This window comes from Coccinella septempunctata, chromosome 4 (genome assembly GCF_907165205.1).
Source record: "Coccinella septempunctata chromosome 4, icCocSept1.1, whole genome shotgun sequence".
NCBI classification, from domain to species: Eukaryota; Metazoa; Arthropoda; class Insecta; order Coleoptera; family Coccinellidae; genus Coccinella; species Coccinella septempunctata.
This window is the reverse complement of record NC_058192.1, coordinates 8,611,390-8,637,024: the sequence shown is the minus strand read 5'-3', so window position 1 is coordinate 8,637,024 and position 25,635 is coordinate 8,611,390. Positions and strand designations below refer to the sequence as shown.

The 25,635-nt window shown below is 36.2% G+C and overlaps 1 protein-coding gene across 1 annotated transcript in view; it reads left to right on the top strand.

Moving 5' to 3' along the window:
• The first annotated feature begins 6,364 nt into the window (after positions 1–6,364).
• Positions 6,365–25,635, top strand: part of LOC123311767 — a 51,700-nt gene continuing 32,429 nt past the window's right edge. The window contains exon 1 of the mRNA XM_044895852.1: positions 6,365–6,792. Within this exon, the coding sequence (XP_044751787.1) occupies positions 6,643–6,792 (150 nt within the window). The 5' untranslated portion in view covers positions 6,365–6,642. The remainder of the gene's footprint in view (positions 6,793–25,635) is intronic.

Here is a 25,635-nt window from a genome sequence, read left to right as displayed (position 1 = left end):
GAAATATTTTATGTGAAAAAATATATTTCTTGGTTGTCTTCAGTGTTTAAACTTTTGTTCCACTGATGCGAAGTATTACTTCTGTAATTAACAAATCAGTGGATAAAATATTGTTTTCTCCTCTCAAAATTATCAGTATGATACAAAAATTCTGTTTTCTTTCGTCGAATGATTATAATTTTTTGTAATGAGAGAATGAAATGAAAATTTTCTAGTCTTGGTAATCATGTACCTCATGAATAGCGTATTTCGCAATGTTTCCAAACAACCGTCGTATTAATGTGACTGGAAAGATTTCAATGGAATGAATATCATCTTATTCGATCTCAAATTTCATGCCCGTCCCCGATTGTGAGGTGGAGCAGAACCTATTCTCACTTATCGTCTCCAACAGACGTTTTTCATGGAATTATTCATCCACTTCGACTTCAAAGATTTCCCATTGTTCCAGGTTTTGAAGTAATTAAATCTGTCATTCACAAAGGGGCTGTGGGAAATTGCATGAATTAGTGCTTGCACCATCCCGGATGAAAATTGAAGTAAAATTCGTGTTGGACTGAATCATTCACGTTCAGAGGGATTTCGGTTTTGTCTAGACGTTTATGCTTACAGGTCTCGATAAAATTTTCAAAAAATATCCTTGGAATATGATTAGGCGATTGAGGCTACACAATAGGGAATACTCCTTCTGACGAAAATGATGAATTTTTTATGAAATACCTATGAAACGTCACATTCTGAAATAACCATTTCAACCGTTTCCCAGAAAAAAAAAATATTTTAAGCACTTAAAAATGAAAAATAAAAATGGGTATTTAAAATTCAAAGCGTTTCAATTCAATTTCACAAGTTGGCAACATCGACTGAAATATGCCTTGATAATAAAGGACAACAAATACTTTATCTTGATGAGATAGACAGAGATGTCTAACGAACAAGAAAGCCGTAAAATTTTATGTGATTTTTATAGCCGGTTGCAGTTGAGGCTCGCCAGTTAGTAGGCACCTGTAAATAAACAGCTGTTATTTTATAAACAATCTGATAGGACATTGTTCATTTTATTTTCTAGTAGGAGCTGTTGCCAAATCGTTAACTTGAAACCAAGCGATTTAAATTTTAAAACCCCATATTTGAAGAATGATTTTGAATAGTTTTCGCGGTGCATTTGAAAAAATCATTAATGAAACTCGTAATTATTCAGTTTAAACCTGCATATGCAGTGATAACCCAAATTGAAGGAGAATTCCCTATTGACCGAAACTTGTGTTCAATTGATGGAAGGATTAGATGAATAGCAAACGGCCAAATATAAATCTTATTACTTTTGCTGGTTCGTATATTTTGCAAGCTTGTTTCTTCGTTAATACCAGAGCAGGAAAGTGTATTTACACAACAAATTTTTGTGCAGGATGTGGAAAAAGAATACAACTAATCAGTGAAGTCCGATGTCTGATGAGATTACCAAGATATTTTATGTTTCAGCGCGTTCTTCTGCATTCACTCGTTATAAATGAAAGTTAGCAATTTTATATTTGATTAAGAAATCCAGATTATCTCGGCTGAGATCGTAAATTCATTAAGTGGGTTGATCTAATGTTATTAGAGGAATTTCTTCAGCAGATAAGGATATATTTCTTCGGCAGATTAGGATATATTGGCTTCCCGATGTTAACTTAATGAAAGAAAAGTTGAGGGGTATTTTCTTAAGCAGACTCATCATGAAAACAATATTGTTATAGAGAAGATATCAATAAATGGTTCACTAGGCAATTTTGATGTTGAAATAAAACTCAACTGATTAAAGGATGAAACTGAAAAAGCAATAAACAATAGCTGTGGGGTTGTTTTTGATGGAGTTGTTTTTGATATTTGTACTTCGGAGTAGATTAAAAAATATGTGGATAAATGATATGTATCTATAGGAATTCGGTGCCTCTGAATTCTCATTTCGTGTTCCATTGTCTCCTTCCAAAGAAATTCTAGGAATGAAAGCTTACATGTTGCTTTCAAATACGTCAAATTTCGATATCCATTCTTCATTATCTTGGTTGCATTAGACAAGTGTTTCCTGTCATAATTTGTACACTACATTACCTCCATTTCTCAAACAATAGGCGAAACGTTCTTTCGTGTTCGAAATGAATTGCAAAACATCGAGAGGTTTCTCACGGAGACACCCGTCGTGAAGGGTAACCTGCAAAGGGATATTTCGAATGGACCACAATTAACTAAGCGGTTACAAATGGTTCTGTCTGGTCTGAAATGTTCAGATATACTGGGTACGTGACGAAACAAAAGTCAACAAATTATTGGGACGGCCTGTATAAGAGTCCTTGTGTTAACCACCATGGATTATCACGTATTAGTCCTCATTTGATCATTGTAAAAGAACAAATTTCAGAAAGAGTAATTTTTCTTTCTGTGCCGTAGATTCGGGTGACTTGGGACGATTGTTGAATTCAACTTGTCATATTTTCAAAACGGTGACCTATTTTTATCTGAAAAAGAGGTTCGAATATGCTTAATCACTCAGACTGTTGATTAGGATTTATACCATGATTCACAATTCGGATATAAATTTTGAAAAAATAAATAAAATATACTTGTCCCCACCGATTTGGGAGGCTTGGGACACAAGTTGAAATCTATTGATTTCTCAACTCTCAAATGAAATAGGTGTCTTGTTTCATGACATATCTAATATCCCAATATCCCACGTATCCAGAAAAAAAATACACTTGCACAAAGTGAAACACATGTACAGTACACTAGATGGTATAAGGGCCATAAAAAAACGCGCTTTGACTCTCCTGAATTCGTTAATTTTTCCTGTCAATTCAAACGCTCTGGTCACGGCAATCTCAACAGTAATTAATTGTTAAACTAACCGAAAAGACGCTACACAATCTTATAAGTTTGTCCCTTCATTCATAAATGGTAAGAAACAAAGAAATCTGCAAGGGGGTAATTGTCCCAAGTTACAGGACTGTCCCAAGTCACCCGAATCTACCGGTAGTAGAAAAAGTTTTTTAAGATGAATATTCGATGAACCATTAGGCGTTAATTTCTGAATTGTAGGTAGTTCTTCTGTACCTATATTTCACCACAAATATACTACCAGCGAATCTTTCAACAATGCAGGAGATTGGACAATACGTAGACCCAGACAAAACCAGATTCTACATTACTTTCCTCTTTTTGTCTCTTCAATCAGATGTTCCCATTGTAGAAATATCAGAGTAAGGACACTCTTATGATTGGTTCTCCGACAAGATACGTTTTTACCGTCCATGTAACTGTCCGCCATACGAATCCGATGCGAATTCTTCCGTAGAGTGGCTAAAGGAAGTTCACTCAACGGTTTGGAGATTACATGGAGTCTGATTTTACGGTATAATTTTCCTATCGATTTTCACGTCGTTTCTTGCTTACTTATTCATTAGTCGACCCAGTTCTTCACCAGTTGAAGCGAATTCGTGTTTTCCATTCTTCGAGTGCAGGTTGGGTGGATTAAAAAATGATTATGCTAATCAGATCTCATCTTCTATCTAGCTGTTCATAAAGTATAGTCCTCCTTTCTGGTTTCTGAGGAACCTAAAACATTTTTTACCAAGTCAAGTAGTGTTTGGATATGAACAATTCGGTTGGACATGAGAAAAATTGCTGCAAAATGTTGAATGTTTGAATGTTGACCAAAAGCGTGCAAGGGTAGAATCATCGCGTTCGATCTGTGCTCGATTTGAAAACGATGTAGACTCCTTTAACCGAATTGTTACTATGGATGAGACTTGGGTACATTTCTACGATCCAGAAACAAAGCAACAATCGATGGAATGGCGATACTATGGTTCTCCAAGACCTAAGAAGTTTCGTGTCCAAAAATCTGTTGAAAAAGTCCTTGCTTTAGTTTTTTGGGATTGCCATGGAGTAATCATGATTGATTTTTTGGATAAGGGTAGAACAATAACCGGAGATTACTATTCGACAATCTTGACCACTCTACGGGAAAAATTACAGAGAAAAGACACGGAAAGCCATCCAAAGGTGTTTTGTTTTTGCAGGACAACGCCCCTGCAGACGAATATCATGTTGGAATGCAAAATATTAGTGATTTAGGGTTTGAATTACTAGAACACCCCCGTTATTCACCAGATTTGGCTCCATCCGTCTATCATCTCTTTCCTCAACTGAAAAAAAGTTTAAATGGTCGTAAATTTTCTTCCAACGAAGAGGTGATAAAAGCTGTGGAGGTCTGGTTTGCAGAGCAAGAAGAAAAATTTTTTTGAAGGTCTAGAGACGTTGCAGGTTCGCTGTAATGAATGTATCCAATTAAGAGGAGAATACGTTGAGTAATAAAATATTTGGACATTGAAAATTCGTTTGGTCCTATAGTAGGCTAAGAATTTTTCAATATATCCTCGTGATTCTAATAATTTTGGTTCAAAATTGCTTGTTCCTCCTTCAACCATTTGTTAATCCTATTATTAATTGAAAAACTCTTATAATATCTAGTTGTTGTCTCCTGGTATCACAAGCATCTTGATTTCTGAGGATCAAATGTTTAGATCTATTGATTTTTTCTTTGATATGTCCCCATAAAAATTTCTACAGATTTTCGCTTTATTTCTCTCTGAAAATAAGTTAAAATTTCAATTGAAATCGAAGGTTCGATCTCTACTAATGAAATTCAATTCAAAATTGTGCAAACATTGACTGTTGGCCACTTGGCTGCCTAAGAATGGTAAAGGGAAAATAAATTCTCCATTTTCAGTTTAATTTGTTTTTGTATCAGAACTTTGTGTGAAATGTACCTACAGTTTTTTTAAATCACAATAGATTCAATGAGTTGCGTTTGAAAAACTGCAGAAGTGCCACATAGTCGGGTGGTTTTACTTGGAAATATACTTCATTCAAATTTATTTTAGCAGTCGGTTGGCCATGAAATAATTTTCTCAAGTTTTTGTAACTAGAACGAAGTTAGGTTGGCACTCATGAAATGTCGTCAATGTCATAACGCCGTTGCCACAACTAATATAAATTTTTATTACGAAAATTCGAAAATGTCGAAAGTGATTGAAAAAAGAGACAGGGTTTCAGGAAGTGCTATTTAGAATTCAGGTCCGCTCATTCAAATAGTTATACCCTGATATTCTAAAATCCACAATACGTCAGACGGTAGCGAACATATTCAATGTAAGAGAATTTATATAATGCTTCATCTGAATCTAAAAGACTTATATTTCAGCTGAATATTTCCTCAATCAGAAAGATTGTGAATGAAGAGGATGACAAAGAATTTCCTTCTCTTGGGAGACCCAAAAAAGTGGTGGCATTTGAGAATTTTATGTTTGAGTGAATTAATGCGAAAAGTTTACTATAGGATTTTCGATAAATGTCATCGGAGAATAAGTTCCCTGAAATGGATTTTTCTATTTTTCATTTGACTTGTCCTATACAATGTAAATGTCTTAAGGTACTAATAAATACCTAATTATTATTATTACATCAATGTATTAAGATGAATAGCCACAAATATGCACAAGTTGCCCTGTTACTTGTTTATTCATGTGAAATTTTTGTTCAAAGTTGACGTTCATCTTAACTCGAAACTTCCTTCAATTCCTTTTACTTATATTGATGCAAGATGATTTTTGTTGAAGAATTTAACCTTCTTGTAATTATCTGTTAATTCCTTCGGGAGACACCCATTCCCAACTATACTGCATCATATGCATTTCATCTTCGGGTTAATATTTTTGAAATCTACAAATGATGTAAGCCAAAGAAGATAACGAACATTAACTCTCCTCAAACTAGTGCATATTATGATATTATACTGATCTCTTGTGTTTTCCATGCAAATTACTGGATTTGGTATGCCTTCAATCAGTTTGTATAAACTTCAATTATGTTCGTCACATATTTTCCGAAGAGATTCGACATTGTGATAAAGTACGTAATAACAGAAACTTTTACGTAGAACGGGCAACATAGCGTTGATTTAAAAGCCAAAAATGTTTTGACAAGCTTCATAAACCCACATTTCCGTACTATACAGAGTGAAATGTGTCAAATTTCCATGGCCAACCAAGTGCTAAAATAAAAGTGAATGCAGTATAGTAAGAAAACGAAATTTGACGTAGATGAATCAAGCAGCGTTGGACGAGTTCAATACCTGGATGGGTGGCCACTTGATTGTGAATTTGCACAAGCGGATTCTACGTCAGCGATTTCCGAAGTTTTTCTGCCAGTTTTAGCTGTTGGATAAGTTCCCGATAAAATTTACATATGTATTGGAGGTAGATCCACTCCAGGCGAAACGGTAAACCACACAGCCAATGCTCCTCGTCGTGCACCGGGGTTATCGCACAAGATGAGGATGCATTTCGAAGGCAAATTCATCGAAGAACCGTGAGCGCATACGTCTCCTCCCACCGATTTCACCCGGTCGTTCAAACGGGAAAATATTGCGAGAATCCGAGCAGTCCTCCTGAAACTTCAGCGAGGCGAGCTTCGAGACCTCGTCGGAGAAGACGCGCGCACATGGTAGGCGAGCACGAGCGTTCGTCAGCGTGACAGATCCGACAAGACCGAGTGTGAACAGTGCGAAGTCCCGTGCCAGAAGGGCTCTTGGTGAACAATATGTGGGTGCAGGGTGAGATGAGCAGGGGTACGTCCGCCACCGACCAGCCGGTCAGCCTGAAGGATTCCCCGCTGTTGGCTAGGGTGCGGAGGGCCATGATAAGGCAGGAGGAGGAAACGCTGAGACCTCCTAGGTCTCTCTTGGGACAGGTTGGTGTACAGTTTTTCTCAATTTCCCAACGTTCAAACGGTTGTTCTGCGCGGACGACAATCGAAAGTTTATTGCCTTCGATGCCATTCCGGTTTGCAGATTCTACGAAGCTCACTTCGGTGTACTTGACTTCCGGTGGTCAACGGTGAACCGACAAGGAAGTGGTAACTGTAAGGATCGAGGCTTGGAGAATACAAAGAGTGACCTTTTAACGAGTCGGCTCTTGACAATAACAGATTTTCAACAAGCTGATCGTTTAGGCACAGTTTTTCGCTTCAATAGTAGCAATCATATCTTCACAACGTTTGAGATGTTCTTACAGTTTTCATAACACAAGAAATTCTACTTTTATTTTATTACCACTATGTAGTTTCAGTTCAAACATAAGTGTTTTTGTTTTTAACCTACTTTTTCTTCAATGTATCGTAGCAGCAGTAGTTAAGCTGCCAATAAGTTTGATTTTTCACTTAGCTCTAATGAAAAAATCAAGATAAATCGCATGGTAATGGAGTCATTTTCAATTTCAGAAAATTTCAGTTTGAGAGTACCAAATAATTTGTTTTGAATACCTGGAAGATTGTATTACTGTACGTACTACCCTTTTCTATCAACCTATTCTTCCATCTCGAGTTTCATCCATTCAATTTTACCTGCGATCGATACCTACTTTTATAGGAGAAATTGTTTCACACTCTCCCAGCTTGCTCGAACCGAATCTAACCTTTAAATTGTCCCATTCTACCTATAAAAAATGAGGAAAGCAGATGAAAAAAAGCACTTTTGCGCGCTTCTAAAAATTCATAACTATTTGGTCTGCCATCCAGGTACTAGTCTCACCCAACGCTGCTTGACTCCCATTACATATATCCGAGCATATCGACACATTTCTGCCAAAATATCGTAAGTCACAAAGCAAGTAACGGAGTCTTACGATATTTTGGCGAAAATGTATCGATATATCCAAAAAAATATATCCTATTAAGCAGGAAATAAGTACGTGACTTTCTGAGACACAGAAACTATATTTTTTTTTAACTTATAAGGCATATAATCCCGACAAATTGTGCACAAGTGCTCATTGTAAAATGGTCGACCACGAATCATCATCAATTAGACAACCCAGTAGTTTGAGACCATTCTTGGATCAAAAACCGAAAGTTACAGAAATTTGTGAACTATGATCCACTCGTTCCTTGGCGCAAGGAAAAAAAATGAAACTGGTTCATTTTTCTCATCAGAAACTCCATTTAATTGATCGAATTCTGCATATTATTCAAATTCACATCAATCAGCGATATTTGGTAAAGAAAAAAAGGTAGAAGACTATGGAAGCGACTGCTCTCTTCTGGTTTCAATCGATGAGCGCTGAAAATTGCTCAAAATACATCACACTAGAACTTGACCAGAAAAAAATGATGAAACTCAAATGCAATTGTTATAATACTCGGATAGTTCCGCATATTGTTCTTGAAATCTGGGTTCTTTTTCAGCATGTTGAAGTTATGTTGTGAAATATTTTTGCTGCAGATTCATTCTCTTTAAAAAGCTGTAGCAAGTGAATTATTCCGATTTTCATTTCCGAGATAAGGAAAAAAAATAGAGGCAAAGTCCTGTAGGAAAAAAGAATTGAATCTGAGCAAAGAATGGAACTGTTAGCTCACGAAGATAATGTCCCTCAGATACGATTACTCTAGTAGATTACTTCATGAATGATTCACTCGTAGATTCATAAATCTCCTCGTAGTAATTCAACAGCCACACTGAACAATTATTACAAATAACTGAGAAAACCCTGTTCGTCATACTCTTCAATATTCAGTGATGTTTACTCACACATATTGTAATTTATATTCGTGGAACATATGAACACACACGAATCACAACAATGTAAATAGATAATAGTTTGTCTCGCCCAAAATCCTTAAATAATTATGACTCAAAAGTTTTTGGACTATAAATTTTGTTGATGCGGGTACCTGTAGTGGGCCCAGCCAGCGATGAAATTTTCAGCATTATCTGCTAAGTCTCTCTTGATTCATTGCGCACTTTCAAACCGCAAAATTACTAGCCAAGGCTTTCGCAATGTTGTATAGATAACAAAAAAGAGTTTTATGGGTAAACTGGGACGTTTTTTTATGTCTAGACGTGTCTTTAACTGGGCTCTGTACTCTCTAAATCATTCCTTGGATTCCACACATCTTGCCAATTCGCAGTGGAGAAAAAATTGAAATATTGGAAGTGCGGTTTCGGTGAATAACACTCTTTTTTATACAATCGAGACAAAGGATATTTCGGAAATTGATCGATTAGTTTCCAAAGTAGAATTGTTCAAGAATCATTGGTTTTACCTCACCACAAAATTATAAAGATCTGATGAAAAAAGTTGAAGTAAATCTCCCTTGAACTCCACATTCACTCGAAAATTATTTGTACCAAATACTACTCCCTCATCAGTTGCCTCACTAATTTCATTGGATTGAATATATATTTCATGGGGATTCGTAAAAAATGCATTAAAAAATATTGAAGCAATTACCAACTCAAATGAGTTTTGTTCATTAGACTTTCCCTTGTTCGTCGTCGTTTTATGATATTGATTCGATCGTTTTAAGAACTATTTTAGATTAGGTACAGTGACAATTACTCTAGATTAACTTTGAGAAGCATTTCTGATTTTGAGTAACTTCTCTAAGGTATTTATTTTCGGATTTTTACAGAGTACACATCATTGGTAATTTTAGATTATGAGTTACGATATGGTTGCCTGGCTCACTATTTTGAAACAATAAACCTCTACAAATTATGAGTTTACTTATGTGTTAGTCCGAAAATATTCCTTGAAACTCTTGAAAAAAAAAAACACGTACTGGAGTTGAAATATGAACCGTGAAAGTCAGTTAATTGGTGATTACAATGAAGCATAAGAAGCTCTTTCAAAATTATACTTTCAAATGATACCAAATAGGTTGTGTTTACTCAAATACAATCACTGCAATCGGTATAGAAGCTGGTTCATTGAATGAATTGAGGAATTACAGAAAACGATTCTGAAAATTAATTGCTCCACAATCAGAATTAACTTTCTGTTATGATGGAATCTGAGATAAGTCTAGAATTAACTCCGTTTGTTATCATTATGGAATTATTCGATGTAGAAAACGAGTTCGGAATATGGCAAGTGAAAGTGTATGAAGAGCAAAAAGAAGTGATACTTTCGCACTAAATACCTCTACGTTATAGATCGCCAAATAAGTTGATAACTAGAAATACCATGGTATTCTTAGCGAAACTAAAAGAAAATGTAGATACAACTCATGTGTCTTAGTGTGGGATGTGACACAAATATTTCTTTCTCTTCTGAACAAAGATCACAGAAATTTCAGGATTTCAATTTTATAATCGTATAATTCAGTTTCCGATGAATTAGAAAATGCTTTTCATGATAACTCTACTCATAATGTTGAATGTTCAAATTTCTAACTTTTTTTGACAAATACTCCATATGTTCATTGCGAAAGAGTGTAAACTCTAGCCAAGTTTTATTCGAATTCAACATGTTCGGCTAAAATATGGAAAATGTCATTTCCCTAGAGATTTATTCGAGTTGCATTCTTCGTAGGGGTAGAACCAAGTTAATTCCATCATGATAACAACAACACAATACATAACTTGGCTAATAATAGGGCATACCTCCTCAGAGTGACTTAATAGGACGGTTCAACATGCAGGTCAATAAGCACTAGAAAGTTTAAATTAGAAAACATCTGGTTCAATAGCGAGTAGGTATTGTTGACTCGATTACTACTCCGATAACTCATAGCTAGAAAACTTTTATTTCTAAGGATGCGTATCAGGTGATCATTAAACAAGTTGACGCTGAATACTTTCAAGAATTCATACCTTGCTCGTTAGCTGATTGCATCTTAATGAATATAATATTTTTATTCTGTTCATAAATGCGAAATGAAATTATTCCTCCCTCGTTATCTCTATCGCATTAACAGATGCGGACATCAACATCTCTTTCCGTAATTAAATGGGTATTTTAATTTTAGTCTCTTTCGTGCGAATGAAAGTAAATGCGTTCAAGATTTATGTCGACAGGAATACTTAAGTAATGTCGGATTTGGGTTCTTATTGAATATTTGTGAAAAGAACAGATTGCTTTTCATACTCGTGATGAATCCATCAAAATTTTGTCCTTCGACTGATTCCTTTTGATGTATTGAATGGTTCCCGACATTCTCTCATAGATGTACCTATAGCAAACACTAGAACTCTCACTTTTAATCTTTTAAGAAGAAAAAATTCCGTCCAACAAATAAAAGAAGTCACTTTATTTCAGAAATACACTGCGCCAAAAATTAACGCACATTCTGAAAATCTCAATTTTAATGAAAGTTAACTCTACATTGACTTTATAACTTATTTTTTATGTTCTCTCGGAAAGGTTTTGAACGAAACAAGACACATTAAATCTAAGAAAAATTCAGGATTTCATCGAATCTTATGTGAAAGAACAGAAATGAACAATTTTCAAAATACTGAAATGCTGATAAGTGATTTAATACTTGGTATTTCCACCCCTTGCGTTAATTACAGCTCGGCAACGACGGTTCATACTCAAAATGAGTGATCATAAAATGTTCTGATCTAATCCTTCCCAGATTTCTCCGAGTTGGATTCATTAAGAGTAGCTGGATGATTTTTCGAACTTCTCAGCCTTCTATTGAGGCCAAACCTGCTCAATCGGATTGAGATCTGGACTTCTTGCTGGCCATTCCATTCGAGAGACTTCAAACTCTTCAAGGTACTCCTGAACGATGCGCGCACGATGGGGTCGGGCATTATCGTCCATAAAAATTAAATTTTCACCAATGTATGGGGCAAATGGCACTACATACTCTTCAAGAATATTCCTTATATACTTATCAGCATTCATAGCTCCATTATCAACGACCACTAGATCTGTGTCAAAGATATTCCACCCCATACCATAATCGATCCTCCCCCGAAACCAGTAGTATTCAGGAAATTGCACTGAGCATATCTTTCATGTGGACGTCTGTATACAAGAGAACAACTGATTTTAGAATGGAGCCAATACATTCAAAATCTGATAATATCATCTTTTTTTATTCCTGCTGGGAAAAAACATCTGTATTGAAGAAAACCGTTGAAAGTAGATAACATATGCATGCATAATTCTGATAAAAATAATTATCATTGAGAACACATTCAGTTGTAGAATCAATTTGAGATTTCCATAATGTGCGTTAATTTTTTTGCTCAGTGTAGTTGCTATTTGTTTCTGATAAAAAATATTGTCATATATACTTTGATTGATTCTTGTTCTCCTAAATAATTTCCCAAATTAAAAGTATCTGCTCCAGGTGAAATGTATCCGACTTGTGCAGTTTCATATCCTGCTTTTCGGAAGCTGTAACGATGGATGCAATTTCCCGGATCATTTCGCGGGAATGAATCCGTATATTTCCAATTTATTCCTGGAAAATCCATCACGAGAAGTAGAATTGAAATTCAGGTATATACGCTGCGACTCGAAAATAGCGGAATGGCTTTCTAACAAAGTTCAACTTCACACCTCACCGTATACATTCATGGCCTATCTCCCCAGCCAACATCAAAGTTTGAACGACCATTAACGCTCTCAAAAAGCCCCACCCCTAGTCCTACCACCCCTTTGAATATTTATTGTTTCATCTGATGGAAACTTTCTATTCATATGACTGGGAGATTTCTTTAGATCTGGCGTTTCTCGTGTTCCAATGGCTAAGTTCGTTCAGAAATGGGGGACATTTCTGTCATTTTTGTCAGTTTACAGAGTGTAAATGAACAGTTGCGAAAAAATTTGAGGGGTCGTGTAGGCTGGAATTTTCGTCGAAATTAATTTACCAAACTTCTGTTAATATTTTCCAAAACATTTTAATGCTTTATGCGTTGAATGCTTCATTTCCTCCTTATACACTGCGCAAAATCAAATTCATTCTACAACTGAAGGTTTTCTCAATGATAATTATTTTCATCAGAATAATACATGCATATATTATCCACTTTCAACGGTTTTCTTCAATACAGATGTTTTTTCCCAGCAGGAATAAAAAAAGATGATATTATCAGATTTTGAATGTATTATCTCCATTCTAAAATCAGTTGTTCTCGATCAATTCTAGTGATCAATAGTTTTTCTTTCGTTTGATTTTCTACACTCCCAAGAGGAATATGCCCAAGCGGTAGTTTTGCGAGAAGAAGGGTGGACATACACAACAATTGCAGAAAGGTTTGGAGTTTCCCATACAAGTGTGTCCAGAATGTTGCAGCGATTCAGGGAGACAGGTATGAATGTCCGAAGACCAGGACAGGGTAGACTACGGGTAACAACTGCCATTCAAGAATGTTACTTGAGAGTTTCTTCGTTGAGACAACGGTTTGCAACCGTTCGCCTCCTTCAAATTCAGCTTGAGCAAACTCATGAGGTGCAAATTAATTACCGTGTCGCGGCAAGAGGCCCAGCTCTTACCCCAGCCCATCGAAGGGCGCGTTTGGATTTTGCGAGAGAGCATATCCATTGGGAAGAGGCCGATTGGGAAAGAGTTCTCTTCACAGATGAGTCTAGATTCTGCCTCTACCATTGTGATCGACGTTCTATTGTATACAGACATCCACATAAAAGATATGCTCAGTGCAATTCCCTAAATACTACTGGTTTCGGGGGATGATCGATTATGGTATGGGGTGGAATATCTTTGACTGCTCGCACAGACCTAGTGGTCGTTGATAATGGAGCTATGAATGCTGATAAGGAGTAAGGAACATTCTTGAAGAGCATGTAGTGCCATTTGCCCCATACATTGGTGAAAATTTCATTTTTATGGACGATAATGCCAGACCTCATCGTGCGCGCATCGTTCAGGAGTACCTTGAAGAGGCTGAAGTCTCTCGAATGGAATGGCCAGCAAGAAGTCCAGATCTCAATCCGATTGAACAGGTTTGGGATAACCTCAATAGAAGGCTGAGAAGTTCAGAAAATCATCCAGCTACTCTTAATGACTTAGGAATCCAACTCGGAGAAATCTGGGAAGGATTACCAAGTATTAAATCACTTATCAGCATTTCAGTATTTTGAAAATTGTTCATTTCTCTTCTTTCACGTAAGATTCGGTGAAATCCTGAATTTTTCTTCCATTTAATGTGTCTTGTTTCGTTCAAAACCTTCCCGAGAGAACAAAAAAAATAAGTTATAAAGTCAATGTAGAGTTAACTTTCATTAAAATTGAGATTTTCAGAATGTGCGTTAATTTTTTTGCGCAGTGTATATTGAAAAAAAAGTGTGTCTCATCAATCATCAAACCTGCGGAGGACCAAATATCTATAGATCGAAGCTTCTGAATCTAAATCCTAATCTTGCTGAGTTTAAATGTTTAAAATGCCGGCTACAAGCTGCTAACTTGAGGTAAGCAAGTGAGTTGATGTCGTGTTCAAAGCGCTGAAAATTATGGGTAGTAGAAAGTTTTTTATGAACATAATAAATAATTGGTTGTGTGCTCGGCATAACGGTACTTGGAAATTGTTGCAATTTATGCTTCGCGTCCATGACTCATTTTCTTCGGAAAATTTTCGATTTAGTTGCCTTGAAGTACGTTTTATGGCACAGACCTGTTCGGGTAATGAAATTTCCCAGGATATAATCCATTGAATTATGCAGATACATCAAGTGTAATTTCATTGAACGACACAATTTCAACTGTTTGAAGCTATACTCAAATTCAGAAGGGTGAATTAGAAACTTTATGAATAATCCAATATAAAATGCAGATCATTCGTTCGATATCAATGAAATTGCAGATTTCTTTGAACCATTGCCTGGTTTTTCGTGAAGTTCCATGAAATTTACTGCATTTTTCAACATATGAAGCTGGGAGTCTCAAATGAGTTATTGTTTGAGGTTCTTAACATAGGAATCGTTGGGTTTTAACGCCCAAGAGTGGTATTTCATTAAAAAATACCACAAGTTCGATCTGAATTTGACAATTTTCTTCGCAGTTGAACATAAAACTGTTATGAATGAAATGCACGTGCCTGAATGAGCAGAAACCGCTGCGAATATAGAAAAGTCCTCAATGTTTGCAATCGAATATCGATCGTATTTGTACACAAAGATAATTATTCTGGTGCGACTTATGGGATAGTCTCGACCTTCCCAAGCCGAGACTACATAAATTGCCCTTATCGATCAGTGTTAAACCTCATTCCATAACTAATTTCCGCTTAGGAATTATCTCGAATGTGTATTCTTAGCAGTCTTGTCCGTTATGCAATAATGTTATCTGTGTAGTGCGTACTTCAATATTATATCTAAATATCGGCGATTATTATATCGCAACTTTTATGACAGATGAGGCGCCAAATAATCAATACCGTTCAAGAACGGAAAAAATATCGATATAGTGTTCCAGAGAGTCCATATAATATTTTACGTTCGATAAACATTCGGCAATACTGAAACCATATGTGGGAATGTTTTGTGAACGAATATAAATGATACAATTGAAATGAAATCGCCTGTTACACCTTCTCTTTCATTATTCATTTTTCCCAATGAATGCTGTAATAGATCACTGATAGTATCGAATACATCCATAGTTTTATTCATTCGTTGATTGAAAAAATAAAATTTATTGTTTCCAATTGTGTATTCATATATCTGTACGAAAAAGGAAAAATTGATTATGTGTTGGAGCATGTCCTATGCACTAAGAAGAGAAAGATGAGGTTTTTACCACTATAAGTATTTCCTCATCACAATAATTCAGGTTAACGGAGGTATTACTAAATTAATATTAATATTGCTATTCATACATCAAAAAGACAATCCTTGAGAAGGCTTCACTACTAGATATGAGGATATATTGAAAAATTCTTAGCCTACTATAGAACCAAACAGAATTTCAATGTCCAAATATTTTATTACTCAATATATTCTCCTCTTAATTGAATACATTTATTACAGCGAACCTGCAACGTCTCTAGAACTTCCAAAAAAAAATGTTTTTTCTTGCTCTGCAAACCAGACCTTCACAGCTTTTATTGCTTCCTCGTTGAAAGAAAATTAACGACCTTTTAAACTTTTTTTCAGTTGAGGAAAGAGATGATAGTCTCATGGAGCCAAATCTGGTGAATAAGGGGGGTGTTCTAGTAATTCAAACGCTAAATCACTAATTTTTAGCATGGCAACATGAGATTTGCGTGCAGGGGCGTTGTCCTGCAAAAACAAAACACCTTTGGATAGCTTTCCGCGTCTTTTATCTTTAATTTTTCCCGTAGAGTGGTCAGTTATGTCGAATAGTTATCTCCGGTTATTGTTCTACCCTTATCCAAAAAATCAATCATGATTACTCCATGACAATACCAAAAAACTGAAGCAAGAACTTTTCCAGCAGATTTTTGGACACGAAACTTCTTAGGTCTTGGAGAACCACAGTCTCGCCATTCCATCGATTGTTGCATTGTTTCTGGATCGTAGAAATGTACCCAAATCTCATCCATGGTAACAATTCGGCATAAGGAGTCTACATCGTTTTCAAATCGAGCACAGATCGAACGCGATGCTTCTTTACCTCAGATCAGATGTTTTTTATTGATCTGAGTTCTATACAAATGTTGAAATTAAAGAGCCAACATTTTGTTTCTTATTTCTCCCTTTGAAATCGAATCGTCTTCAGAAATAATAAAGTTCGCCTATTTCATCTTTGAAGTGACGGGTTGAAATAGCTCTCAGCGGAAAGGATCTATTAACTGTGTTGACATAAGGCTCAAAATATTTTATATGTTAATTTCGTATTCTGGCATTAACATTCTTGTTATTTGTGATGACACATTATGCAACTAAGTATCGAGGAGGCGTCACAAGGAATAAAAATATGGAGGAAATAGTTATGATATGATATATGGGTTTTACGCGTTTAGACGGGGAAGAATGACTAACATGTGGTAAAGGAGTACTTGAAGGTGACAAGACAGCAACACAGAGACTGAACAATTATAATCTGAATATAATGAATGCGGAGTTTCGTATAAAAAGCTCGTTTTTTCAAATAAAAATTCAGAGGACCGTGACTTTTATGCTTTTTCACAACGAGATTTATGCATGTTTGTTTAGATCATGGAGAGATCACTCAGAAATCAAGCGTTTGATTGGGAATTGTGATTTCATGTAGGATGTGAAGAAATACAAGCTTTTTGTATTTATTCGGGAGAAATGAAATGCCTGTGAGGTTAATTTTCTGATTCATAAAGAAGACAACATCTCGGGTGTCCTTCAGTTTTTCATCAGAAATTTTTTCCCACTGCAAATTTATTATTTCCTGAAAATCCGATTGGTTAGATTGATTAATCATGCAAGTATTTCGTTAGAAATTACCTGACAGCTGGAGGTAACAGTAATTATGATGTAATTAATGGACCACTGATTCATATTACGAGATGATTGGAGTTGAAAGTTGTAATAGATTCGATTAGAGTTTTGCATTCGCTCTCACACAGCATTTGAAAGAAAATAACTATAAATTCATATTCATCATTCCAAAATCTGCATTTTTCCTGTTGTAACGAACAACTTCAATGGAATAGGCAAGGATAACAAGGTTTTTTCAGTCACAAATTTTCACCTGAAACTGTGAAAAATGGAAACTTTTGAGAGAGTCTCAAAATTTCAAAACTTCCCTAATTCTCCGAGTTGGATTCCTAAGTCATAAAGAGTAGCTGGATGATTTTCTGAACTTCTCAGCCGTCTATTGAGGTTGTCCCAAACCTGCTCAATCGGAATGAGATCTGGACTTCTTTCTGGCCATTCCATTCGAGAGACTTCAACCTCTTCAAGGTACTCCTGAACGATGGGGTCTGGCATTATCGTCCATAAAAATGAAATTTTCACCAATGTATGGCACTACATGCTCTTCAAGAATGTTACTTATATACTTATCAGGATTCATAGCTCCATTATCAACGACCACTAGGTCTGTGCGAGCAGTCAAAGATATTCCACCCCATACCATAATCGATCCTCCCCCGAAATCAGTAGTATTCAGGAAATTGCACTGAGCATATCTTTCATGTGGACATCTGTATACAAGGGAACGTCGATCACAATGGTAGAGGCAGAATCTAGACTCATCTGTGAAGAGAACTCTTTCCCAATCGACCTCTTCCCAATGGATATGTTCTCTCGCAAAATCCAAACGCGCCCTTCGATGGGCTGGGGTAAGAGCTGGGCCTCTTGCCGCGACACGAGGCCTTAAATTATATTCTCTGAGGCGATTTCTTATTGTCTGAGTGCTAATTTGCACCTCATGAGTTTGCTCAAGCTGAATTTGAAGGAGGCGAGCGGTTGCAAACCGTTGTCTCAACGAAGAAACTTTCAAGTAACGTTCTTGAATGGCAGTTGTTACCCGTGGTCTACCCTGTCCTGGTCTTCGGACATTCATACCTGTCTCCCTGAATCGCTGCAACATTCTGGACACACTTGTATGGGAAACTCCAAACCTTTCTGCAATTCTTGTGTATGTCCACCCTTCTTCTCGCAAAACCACCGCTTGGGCACATTCCTCTTGGGTCAAATTGCGTGTTTCGCGTTGCATAGCGATCGAGTGTAGAAAATCAAACGAAAGAAAAACTATTGATCACTAGAATTGATCGAGAACAACTGATTTTAGAATGGAGCCAATACATTCAAAATCTGATAATATCATCTTTTTTTATTCCTGCTGGGAAAAAACATCTGTATTGAAGAAAACCGTTGAAGGTGGATAACATATGCATGCATGATTCTGATAAGAATAATTATCATTGAGAACACCTTCAGTTGTAGAATAAATTTGAGATTTCCATAATGTGTGTTAATTTTTTCGCGCAGTGTATTTTGAAGCACTTACTAGTAACTCCTCAGAAATTCCTGGCTGTGAAATGAAAATGAAGATAAGCAAGCGTCGCTTGTAGTCAACCTTTAGAAGCAAGGACGATCGGATTACTCAAAAAGTAGGACACTACTAGTCGTATTTGAGTTCACGGACTTCATTTTCATCCGATTTTGGTTGTCGCAGAGAGCGAACAGGTGAGTTATGGTTTCCTACCATCTTCTGTGCCATTTCGAATGTCATATGGGGCCCTTGGATTAAATCAGGTTCTGAATTTAAAATGGCTCTTGCTCCTTGGTAATCTATTAACTTATCTGAGAGGAAATTGCAGATAATGTGGAAGGTTATCGACTAAATTTTAGCTGGTTTTTATTATCGTCGGAAGTAATATTTAACACGGATAATGAAAAAAAGATGGACGAATGCAGATTTTTCGAGGGTCATTTTTATTCGAATATTCATAAACGACTCTTTTTAGAGTCACCATAGTTGGAAAGTTTCTGCGCATCAGTTGTCTTTGGATGGGAATTAAACACTTTTGTGATCTGGGTTTTTGGCCCATCGATTTGAGTTTCATCTTGTAAGACCCAGTTGCAATAGTTTACTTGCAGTCTGAGAGTATAATAGACCAGGAGATGAACGACTTGGTTAGAAGTTGTGGTCAATAGGATCGTGAATCAAACCTTTTTACTCATCGTCTACGTTTGCGGAATATTTTGGGTGAAATCCACACGTTAATCTCTCTTGTTCGTCACAAATTTGCATAGAATGCAAATTACATGTACCCACTCCTTGTTTCTTAGTCATTTTGACCTGAGTGAGAATTTAAAGAAACAGATCGTCGTCGTGTGTTCCGTTTACGTGGAATAATTAACGTCAATATAGACGAAATCCTTCGTGTAAAACATTCCGAAGTTCTACTCTCAAAATATTGCGATAGTCAATGTCGAATTCTTAGTTTTTGTGTCAGAGCTTGTTGGTCAACTGTTACTATTGATTAGAGGTTGACTGATGAAATTGTGGAGCAATGATCCATTTGTTTTTGTCGCCTGCCTTCACGAGAAGAAATATTTCGTCTGATGGATTTATTTGTCTTGGAATTATTGAAATTCTAGGCGTCTTCTCAGCCATGTCTTGTTTTAACAAAATGCTTACTTATTATTCATTTATTCTTGCCAACTTTTGACCTTAAGAACGAAATTTCAGAATTCAAATAGAGTATAGGTATGCATAATTTGATTTGTGCCCGATTTCATATGGAATTGATAATAACATAAAGTTTTTATCCTTGCAGACTGCTTTCAGATGACTTCATATTTGTTTCTGTTAAAGAGATTATGGACTATGCTCATATTTACCATTTACCTAGGTTTTCATTCATAATAACACAGTATATCCAAATTTGTTAGAAAATGAAGTACATAGATGAAAATTGTTTTGAAGATACTCTGTATGTTCTGATAGCATTTAGGATGGGTTCCGTTATTCTTTATCTAAGCAATACCTAAAGTTTTCAATAGTCTGGCGTCAAGATTCCGATATTATATTGTTAAAAATCAATACATGTTAAGTGATTTTTCTCCCTATGTAGTTTCTCTCTCTCTGACCAACAATTTCTTCGGTATAAATTACACAAAGTGGGGTTTTTCTTTCATAATTTTTGTTCAGCTACAACTGAGTACTGTATCTCGAAGATTAACATGGAATTATGTATGTCAATTTGATGAGTAACGTCCATTCTGCGAAGGATGTATCTGTATATTTCACAATAATCACTAATCTTGAGCGATTATGAAACCTTGCTGATGTAGTCTAACTTGGATTACGATCTTGTTCATTACCGGTGCGAAATTTTAACACTTTCTTTCAAATTCATTCTTTTCCGCCATTAATTAGTGGTTTAGGAGGTTCGTTGCTCTATAGTCTGAAGAAACAGATGGCCACTTCCGTTCTATGAGAGAAACAGACACTTTCACTGCTTAGTCGTGCTTTCCTCCCCAAAAAATGTGATTTTGTCGTACATGGTCGTCTAATTGCACCGGAAATTGTGGAGGTATGAAAATATCGACATAGCACCTCACATTTGTCACAAATAGAACTTTTTTCGACTCGTTGACATGCGACATTCATCCTGTAATGAAAAAAAGGATGATGGAAAACCCATCAATGACCCAATCATTTCTGACATGATATGTAAGAGTTTCCATTTAATAAATCTTATCTACCCTACCTTTGAAGGTCCACGAAAGACTCCTCAATTATACATGAAAAGTTAGGCAAACAAAATTCCTGAAAACTGGCCTGTTCGAGCATTTTACTCCAAAATAGTGAATACAGAAGATATGAGTTAGTTATTACTCACTCTGTGTATCGAGATTTAGATATACTTGCGATTTGATGAAAGAAATATGTCCCTCCACCAGATCTGCTCGTTGTGAGAATAATAAAGAACCATTATATCATATTGTTCGACTTTTCTCATGATGATTTCTTGACAATCTTCTACTGCCTGACAGAAAAAATCCAACCGAGACAATGCAACTCCTCACGATAGGTAGATTATTACGTTTTTCCTGCCTGAACAAAAAAATTCAACTTGCTCCTGAATGAAATTTCTATATAACTACCTTTTTCCACGAACATTGACCCTCCTCTGTATATTTATTATTCACAACGGAACGGCTATCAAAAGAAAACGCTCGCAAAAATTCTGAAACCGAACGATGTTCTTGTTGTTCATCACTGTTTTGTCGTGGTTAAGTGAGAGCTGAGGACAATTTGGTGTTTCCATTGGAGCGTTTCTGGGATCATGCTTCAGGAGCGATAGGTTAACTGAAACGTTTCCTGAATAATCATGATGAAAATATGGTAATCTTCTAAGAACACCCCAGTGATAATTCAACAGTAGGGTTGGTTAACATCTGAACTATCTCGATGGATTCATACAGCATCCATATTGGTATTGATTAGTTATTTCCACTGTTGAATCTAGCTATTGAAATTGGTAAAACTTTATACAGATGCGACTTCCTAAGAACGAGTAAAAAAGGCTTTTCTTCAATGAATACTGAATTCCAGTTACACCCATGTATTTGAACATGGTTCTGTCCTCTCGATCACCCAAATTTTCATAGTGTGTCGTCACCACTAACAATCGATTGCCATAAAATCACCTGATCGATAATTCTTCGTCAGCGTTTCTGCAGATTTAATTTTGTCATTGAATGAAAACATTGTGAAGGAGTAATGAACTTTCAATGCAGTTTTATAGTTGTTTCAACTATATTCGATTTGATGTTATTACAATCATTGAGAAATCAATTATTTTGTTTTCTTCTCCTTGTAGTGTCGTCAACGCTTATTTACTTTGTGGATATTGTTATACCAATCAATGGATTAAGGGACCTGTAATGAAAAACATTGCTTGATGATTTTCCATCAGTGATAATCGCTATAATTTGTACAAACCATTAAAATATCCACATAATCTATGGATACTATAAATATAAGATTATTAGTTCTCTATTTTAACTTCACACGAATAGCTTGAAATCAATCTATCTTTCTATTAGCCCTGAATTGAAAACAATTTGTCAGTCATACTTGTGTTGAATTGTAGCTGGAGAATAATCTCAGCATGTGTTCAGGAGCTTTTATTCCCACACAGTTAATAAAAATAAGTGTTGATGAGTCATAGCTATCTTCAATGATTTCCGATTCATGACAATTTGGCTCCTAAGAATAATTGGATGGGGTCGAAAATATGAATTCTATCTAGTGTATTTTCTATCTATAATTGAGTGCTTCTTCTATATAATTTCATTGAATTATTGTTTTGGTATACAATCGTGAATATAGAATTATTTTATTGAAGGAAATTCAGGAAAATTATTTTGGGTATCTAGACATTTCGTTCGAATGTTTGAATCGTGAAGTTCAAAGTTACGTTATGAAATATGGACATGCAAACGTTGAAACGAAAAGTGTTACTATGATACAACAAACAACAAGAAATCTGCGACATTTCAATCTAACATTCGTAGATATTACCATAATTTTGATATAGAGATCAGGGTCTCCTGTCTTCTAATACAAATAAATTGGTAGTTACTTCTATTGTGTTATCTCTGAATTGGATAACATTATTTTCAATAGTTGGGTAATGAGACATTTGAATCAAATATCATTGAACTTTAGAATCTCACTCCGATTGGATAATACCGAAACAGCTGTTTTTGGTACGAGAAGAATTGCTACGATAAATCATTTCCGTGTTTTCTTGGATCACATAGATTGTACGTCTTGGTCAGAAAAACGAATTGAAGGGAATTCTTGTGGTAAAGGGATCAAATACGAACTTGGTGCGGTTTATTGGGCGAAAGTTTTGTTTTTTTATGTTACTTCGGAATGGAATTACCCAAGAGGAATCAAGAAACTTTGATTGAATTAGTTGGACAAGAATAACACGCAATCGATGTCCAATTCTCATGTTCACCTATTGTTTTCGGTTGGGGGAAAATTCGTATAAGTACATAATTGAATTTATTTGGACACAACATGGTGAAAACAAAGTTTTGTATTATTTAGAACTGGATATATACTCTGGAATGAGCATACAACATTGATTTATTTTTAAAATTGACAGGAGTGCCTGAAATATATCAACTTTGAACTATTCTGCATTTGAGATTCTACATGGTATTGAGATTGCAGAAAGAATTGAATTTAACTTCACTTAGTGAGGAATCGGAAGTCCAGATATTCGATTTTAATCATTGAAAATATTTCATTAAGTAGGTACCACTTTTCGACAGTCGGGAGTTGCATCCTTGAAAGCTATTAATTCCGGAAGTTGGCGTTAATAATTTAGGTCCTTTGTGCCAACGATGGCAAATACAATTAGAGACACTCTTGGGGGATACCATCCATTCATCCTTCTCCGATTTTTCTTCTTCTAACGATTCATTAGCAACGGTGTAACTGTCGTCAACCCGATTTTGATGGAGGGCCCTTTCATTAGCCAGAGTGAAATGGGGGAAATCGGGTTTTCCCGGACGCTTGATTTGGGAGAAGCCGAGGAATTTGTATCGGCAATTGCAGTTGTCTTTGTGGGGGAGTGGTTTATCGTCTGCACACGTTAAGGAAGGAGAATGAAAGAAAATGAAGATAACTGATTATTTATTCATTATACACTGAGCAAAAACTAACGCACATTATGGAAATCTCAAATTTATTCTACAACTAAAGGTGTTCTCAATGATAATTATTTTTATCAGAATTATGCATGCATATGTTATTCACTCTCAACGGTTTTCTTCAATACAGATGTTTTTTCCCAGCAGGAATAAAAAAAGATGATATTATCAGATTTTGAATGTATTGGCTCCATTCTAAAATCAGTTGTTCTCGATCAATTCTAGTGATCAATAGTTTTTCTTTCGTTTGATTTTCTACACTCGATCGCTATGCAACGCGAAACACGCAATCTGACCCAAGAGGAATTTGCCCAAGCGGTAGTTTTGCGAAAAGAAGGGTGGACATACACAAGAATTGCAGAAAGGTTTGGAGTTTCCCATACAAGTGTGTCCAGAATGTTGCAGCGATTCAGGGAGACAGGTATGAATGTCCGAAGACCAGGACTGGGTAGACCACGGGTAACAACTGCCTTTCAAGAACATTACTTGAGAGTTTCTTCGTTGAGACAACGGTTTGCAACCGCTCGCCTCCTTCAAATTCAGCTTGAGCAAACTCATGAGGTGCAAATTAGCACTCAGACAATAAGAAATCGCGGCAAGAAGCCCAGCTCTTACCCCAGCCCATCGAAGGGCGCGTTTGGATTTTGCAAGAGAGCATATCCATTGGGAAGAGGCCGATTGGGAAAGAGTTCTCTTCACAGATGAGTCTAGATTCTGCCTCTACCATTGTGATCGACGTTCCCTTGTGTACAGACGTCCACATGAAAGATATGCTCGGTGCAATTTCCTGCTCGCATAGACTTAGTGGTCGTTGATAATGGAGCTATGAATGCTGATAAGTATATAAGGAACATTCTTGAAGAGCATGTACTGCCATTTGCCCCATACATTGGTGAAAATTTCATTTTTATGGACGATAATGCCAGACCCCATCGTGCGCGCATCGTTCAGGAGTACCTTGAAGAGGTTGAAGTCTCTCGAATGGAATGGCCAGCAAGAAGTCCAGATCTCAATCCGATTGAGCAGGTTTGGGACAACCTCAATAGAAGGCTGAGAAGTTCAGAAAAATCATCCAGCTACTCTTAATGACTTAGGAGTCCAACTCGGAGAAATCTGGGAAGGATTAGATCAGAACATTCTAAGATCACTCATTTTGAGTATGAACCGTCGTTGCCGAGCTGTAATTAACGCAAGGGGTGGAAATACCAAGTATTAAATCACTTATCAGCATTTCAGTATTTTGAAAATTGTGCATTTCTCATCTTTCACATTAGATTCGGTGAAATCCTGAATTTTTCTTCCATTTAATGTGTCTTGTTTCGTTCAAAACCTTCCCGAGAGAACATAAAAAATAAGTTATAAAGTCAATGTAGAGTTAACTTTCATTAAAATTGAGATTTTCAGAATGTGCGTTAATTTTTTTGCGCAGTGTATATTATTGTTTCGAAAAGAAGAGCATCCACTAAGATGAACTGAACAATGTTTCAGATTATCTAAGCAGCAGAAAAACACAAGCATATGAGATTTTTGGGCTTGCATCTTTTGCTCAAGCTCTTCAATTCATGGGGTATTGTATTTGCTCTAATCTGAACACGCGTAGTAATCGATTCAATGACTTGTTTTAATTACACATCAGTGAAGCAGAAACTTTTTATACGCCTAAATGAGGCCACATATGGTTAGGGAATGTTCTGTCGATTTTTTTCAACAAAAC